Source organism: Lonchura striata, chromosome Z (genome assembly GCF_050655825.1).
Source record: "Lonchura striata isolate lonStrDom1 chromosome Z, ASM5065582v1, whole genome shotgun sequence".
Lineage (NCBI taxonomy): Eukaryota > Metazoa > Chordata > Aves > Passeriformes > Estrildidae > Lonchura > Lonchura striata.
Genome location: NC_140740.1, coordinates 52,172,628 through 52,178,627, shown reverse-complemented (window position 1 = coordinate 52,178,627; position 6,000 = coordinate 52,172,628). Strand labels below are relative to the sequence as shown.

Here is a 6,000-nt window from a genome sequence, read left to right as displayed (position 1 = left end):
TTTAGTAAATTTCCAAGCCTGAGCCTTACTCTTCTTCCAAGGAAAGTACATCTAGTAATCTCACAGTATTGGTTCCTGAAGGAGTTTTTCATTCAAAAGGGCAAGGTTGGTATTCCCTCTGTATCTTGAGACTGTAGCACTGTACATGCTACACAGATAGCTGCTGGGAAATAAATCCAAAAAGGTTTAATATGAGGAAGTTAACTGACACTGTATTGTTCTACAGTTTATGTCTTTCTAGTATAATATTGTAAGGTTTTGTATTCAAGAAAATTAATATATATTAAAACGAAAAAAAAAAAAAAAGAGTAATCAGTTTCCTGGCATGTCGAGGTCTCAGGTGTCTGTTATGGAACAGTTTTCATTTCCTCCAGTAGAGCTCAAAAGCAGACTGGGGACAGTAGTGGAAACATCATTTTAGCATTGTGATGGGAAGCTATAGAAAGTTGTAAACATAAGTTCATCGACTTTGCTATTAGTCCCACTAAACCTTCTGCAGACTTTTATTTCTTCTAGTGTCAAGGAGGGGAGTTCAGCTATGTTCTCTCACAAATTACCACATGATGTTGGATGATCTGCTTTCTTAGACTAATTGCAGGAAGCTAATGTATGTTTAGTCAGGTAATTTTCATGTATCAGGATAAAGAAGCTTATATTATGCAAAAGAAATACCAAATACTGTAGTGATAAAAAAAACCTGTCAAACAGTGTGCCAGTTTACTAGATGCATCGATTTTAATAACTGCATCTGCTTATCATGCTGACTGCTGGCAGCCAGCCTGCTGTGCCAGTTTGTCTGACACCGCTGGTACAGTTTCTCTTCTGCTTCTGCATTTGAGAAGATAAGGAAGCACTTGCACAATACAGTTATGCCAGAGTGTTTAAGTAGTATACTAATCACAGAAATGGATTTGGACTACATCATGCTTCTCTGTGGCCTGAGGGCATGGTTTCTATGGCAGTTAAAGCACTGACTGTATATGCAATTAATAATGATTAGTCAGAGAGAAGAATTTCTACTGCTAAATAATATTTAGACAGGGTCAGTTCCAAGAGAGAACTACATCCACTTGTATCACCTCAAAGTCAATTGATTATAAAAACTGGTGAAAGTCTTATCAATTCCACCATCTTGGTGAAATAGAATCTGAGTTAAACTGAAAAATTGGTATTGCAAAACTAACAATCTGTAGTGTTTAGTTATTTTCCCACCACCCATGTTTACATTTCTTCTGTAATAAAAATAGTATCGTGCTCCAAACATTTTCTCCCTTTTCTTCATAGATCAGGCACACCTGGTTTTTTTTGTCTGGTAATAGGCCCCTGAAATAGCAAATCTAAGTGCAGGAAAGAAAGTTGCCTGTGGCTAAATGTCATATACTTTGAAGTTTCTTTTTGAACAAGAGAATTAGTTCCCATGTGTACAACTATGCTAATGCATATGTATTTATATATACTAAGCTGTAAATGACAGTAAAGTGTTCCCAACAGAGACTGTCATTATCAATCAAGGCATTTCTAAAATCATGGCAAGTCTAAAGAACACTCAACTCTTCCTTAATACTTCATTTTTAAATAGAAGATATATGTTTTATAATGTTAATTTTCAATCACACTGAACAGCTGTCATAATCTGCTGATCTCACTCCCTGTGTCATATATCAGAAAAAATATTTCACCCTAAGTAGTAGAGAATAGTAGTGTAAGTCATTATGTTTGACAAAATTATTTCTTATTTTAATGGAAACTGGTATAAACTATGCTTTTTTCAGTTTCTTGAAACACTAAGCCTTGGAAATTTACATTTTCTGTGATGGATAAAAGAGGCTCAAATCAAAACTTTTCCAAACCAATGTGGCTTCTTGCTGACACCAGAGACAGCCAGCAGAACAACTTGAGTCCTTGCTTTTGAGAACCACGTGGTTTCTGAATAGAGATACTAGAACAGATTAAACTCTGCCAGGTAATCTATGAACAAAGTGTCATTCTAAGAAAGGGAACACATGCAGGCAGTTTACATGCAGGCTGGCCAATGTGTTTGAGATGGGCTTTAAAGTGAAGGACTTTGCGGGTGGGATCCAAAATGGAAACGCTCACACCATTGCATCCAATTAGGAAACAGACCAGGCAAACCAGAGCAGTGGCCTATGTTCCCTAGCTGCCTTCAAAGGTAAGAACTAAAAGGTCAGCCACCTCATGGAGGGGCTGTGCGTGTTGTGGTATTTCTCCTGCAACCCTCCTGGGAGACCTGCATGCCCAGTTACCTCCCTGGAATGCTTGTAGACCAATGCATGCAGCATAGGGAATAAAAAAGTCTTCTATTATGTAATGCTTGGCTGGGTAGATGAGGGGAGAGCAGTGGATGTTGTCTACCTGGATTTCTGCAAGGCTTTTTAACACTCTCTCGTAACATCCTCAAAAGAAGCTCAGGAAGCATGGGTTGATAAGAGAACAATGAAGTGCATTATGACTTGTCTGGCAGAGTTCAGAGGGTTGTGATCAGCAGTGCAGAGTGCAGCTGGAGGCCTGTAGTGAGCAGTGCTCCCCAGGGCTCAGTCCATCTTGTTCATCTTACTGATCAGTGACCTGGGTGAAGGGACAAGTTGGTGCATGGCACAGGACTGGGAGGAGTGGTTGATACTCCAGGAGGCTGTGTGAGACATGAACAGGAGAGGAACCTAATGAAGTTAAACAAAGTCAAATTTGCAGGGTCCTGCAGCTGGGGAAGAATGAGCCCATGCACCAGCACAGGCTGCTGGAGCAGCTTGCCAATCACAAGATGCTCCAGCAGCACATAAATGGGTCAGCTAAACTGGCAACATGCCTTGACCAGCTCTGGATGCAGTATGTCCCATCTCTCCATACACATCCATTAGTGAAAACACTGATCACATAAGGCATTGTTTATATTCTAAGGAAAGTGGCTTTATGCTTTGTCTGTGGGAAATACTTGATTTCTCCTAACAGAATCTCCATTTTCCATTAAAAAAAATAATTATCTGCAAAAAACCACATTGTGTCCAGACAGATCAAAGACAATACATTTATTAAACTCTGAGAAAAACAAACAAAACACTAACATAGAGAAAGTTAAATAGAAACTGAAAGACACATCTTCAGACCGGCATATCATGGCTTGTGTGACCAGTAAAGTACCAAAATGACATTCTGAGTTTGACTGAGGTATTTAACTATTTTTGGCAATAGAAACAGAGTAAGAAACTTCTTTCAAACACACACATAGGCATTACTTGCATTAGTGTCTATCATCTATGAAATTTTATATGAAACTAAATAATATAGCTGTTAGAAAATTATAGCAGCAAATTAGCAGAATATCTAATGCACATTTACCATAAAGTACGTGCTAAACTTAAAAATCCCACCCAGTATTTGGGCCCAGTTTTGTAGCACTGGTAGCACTTGGTCACAAAAAGAGCATCAGTGAGTTCAGTTGGACGCATCATAAGCAAGACCTGAATTTGCTGCACATCATACACTTCTGCTCAGGTCAGAATAAAGAAATGAATGTTCCTACTTGCTTTCTAAGAAAAACCCTCTTGTGATGAAACCATGGCCTAGCAAGGTCACTCCTGAAACAGTAAGAGTTAATTGCAAGGCTCTGTCAGGTTCTTAACATATGTAAGAACAAAGAGAGCTTCCCCACTGAGTTTCAGTTTTCTCTCCTTTCCTTCTGAAAGGCCGCCTAACACAGTCAGAGGAGATGCTGTTAGGCTGCAAAAATGAAAACCACTTTTGAACAATACTGCACTTGATCCCCTTGTTCCACTGAAGTATTTTAATCCTGTAATATATTTAAAAATTAACTGCTGGCTAACTTCTGAAGTCCTTAAATTTAATTTTTTAAATAAACACTTTATGTGGCACAGACTAATAAATGTAATAATGATACCTTTGGCTCTGGAAGGGCTTCAGAAGTTGGTCAAATAGGAAGATACTATGCTGCTAAGTTATCAGAGCTTATTCACATGTTCTCAAAAATATTCAGTGAAAATTTAGTTGCACAGTGTTTAATACTGTGGTCAACAAGATTCTGTTTATAAAAAGTGTATTATTATTAGCATTAACTAGAATCTGATGAGGAACAGAATAATTTGTCCAAGTATGCTGTATATTTTAAAATTTTACATAGAACTTTAAATTGCATGTATATTTCTATAATAGTTACTGTAAGAAAGTAATAGAATCAGAAACTTTTAAATTCCTACAATATTCCAAAATCTTTATATAGGTTTCTTTGGATATAAAATGGCTCTGTAAAAACTTAATTTTTTCTTTTACCTATGAACAAAATTTTAAGAAACAGAAAACTCCTTTTTAGGACTGCAGCAATTGCATTACTTAAATGGGTCACCATAATTAAACTACAATATTTGGTGTAATAGAAAACATTGATGGTTTTATGACCAAAGTATTAAAATATATTTTACCAATTTATATAAATCAAAATAGATGTATTATTTAGTCAAGCTACTTTTGTGTTTTCACCTATATGATCAGTTCCCAGCTATTGATATAAAGATCTCTGCCAACAGCAGTTTTTTCTAAATTCTTACACTTTAAACCACCTGATTTTTAGCTTTATCAAAATGCACAATTTACTGTGCATGAAACAGTTATTTTAATGTTTAATTTCACAAAAATCAACACCCACAAGAACAAGATAAAATAGCCTCAAGACAAATCCATAGATAATATTTACAGAACACAACAGGAATATTTTGATGTATATTTTACGCTGCAACATTTCAGATAAAATTATAGGAACCACAAAAAACTTTTTGACTTCATTTTGATTTCAGCATACAAGCCCAAAACTGACTCTCTGCTGTAAAACACTACACACACCTAGTTAAAAAAAGAGCTAGGGCATGATTTTATTCAGCTGGTCTGTGCTCACATAGCCACAAGACACGTTGAATTCCTTGTCTGGCACTGGCAGCGCGGTAGCATTGAGCACGAGGCCTTGTGGAGACTGAACAATGTGGATTGACGTATAGTCTGCGACAGGCATCTCTGAACTTGGGGGTGCTGCTGTTGAAGCTCCAAGATTGGCAACAGTAGTGGTAAGGCTCTCTGTGGTGAAGTAAGCGTCTTCATTATAGCCTTGTTCCTGAACATGTGGCTCATTCTCTTCGTGGGAAGTCACAACAATGCATTTTTTCACATCTGCCTCACAGAAATAGGTGTTGTCCATGGTGAAGTTTTGTTCTGTGCAGCCTTCACGCTGTGCTCTCCCCAGCTTGGATTTCTGCCCTGGTGAAAGTACAACCCTGCCTGCTGGAGTAATATCACTCACTTGAGCGTAAAAGTCAGTACTTGCCAGTGAATTCTGGTTGCTTACCTGGGTATGGACTGACAGATGGGGTGACTCAACACTGTTTCCAAAGGGTGCCCACGGGTGGCTGTTTTCAGACTGAGTATTCCTATGCTGGTGTTGCAGGTCTGTGTTGGCAAGGCTTGGAAGTGACTCATCATTATCTTGTCTGTCAAGGCACAAGAGATCTTCTTTTTCAGCAGCCTTTTTGAACTGATCACTATCAGAGGTGGCATCACATGTGTCACTTGCGCTGAAGTCTGTCTCTGGAATATCTGGTTCACAACAACTGGCCCGTCCAGAATCATCATCCTTAGCTCCCAAGGAACTGTGAGATTTCAGATGATCTTCACTCAGGAGCCTGTCAGTGTCTGAGGCTCTATTCTTTTCATCAGGGTCTTCTATGTCCAACTCAATAAACTCAACCCACAAGTCATCGCTGTATAGCTGTGTCTTGTAGTTGTCATGGCAGGCTAAAATGGAATTCACTTCATCTAGCTTTCCTTTCTACAAAGCAAATAAAAAAGGATCTTATAAAGGAAGTAATAGAAATGTTTGTCCTTTTTATGGTGTTGACTTATATAAAGATGACTGTAGTTATGTAATGATAGCAAAGGGGTTCAAAATTATTTTATGCAAACTAATTCTATGGAAACTCCCCA

At 38.1% G+C, this 6,000-nt stretch overlaps 1 protein-coding gene across 6 annotated transcripts in view; it reads right to left on the bottom strand.

Annotated features, from left to right (window-relative positions):
* Nucleotides 1-3,029: 3,029 nt before the first annotated feature.
* GHR (growth hormone receptor) overlaps nt 3,030-6,000 on the bottom strand; it is a 147,102-nt gene continuing 144,131 nt past the window's right edge. For all 6 annotated transcript variants that reach the window (XM_021553893.4, XM_085567036.1, XM_021553892.4 and 3 more), the window contains exon 10: nt 3,030-5,845. In XM_021553893.4, coding sequence (XP_021409568.3) covers nt 4,886-5,845 — 960 coding nt within the window. In that variant the 3' untranslated portion in view covers nt 3,030-4,885. The remainder of the gene's footprint in view (nt 5,846-6,000) is intronic.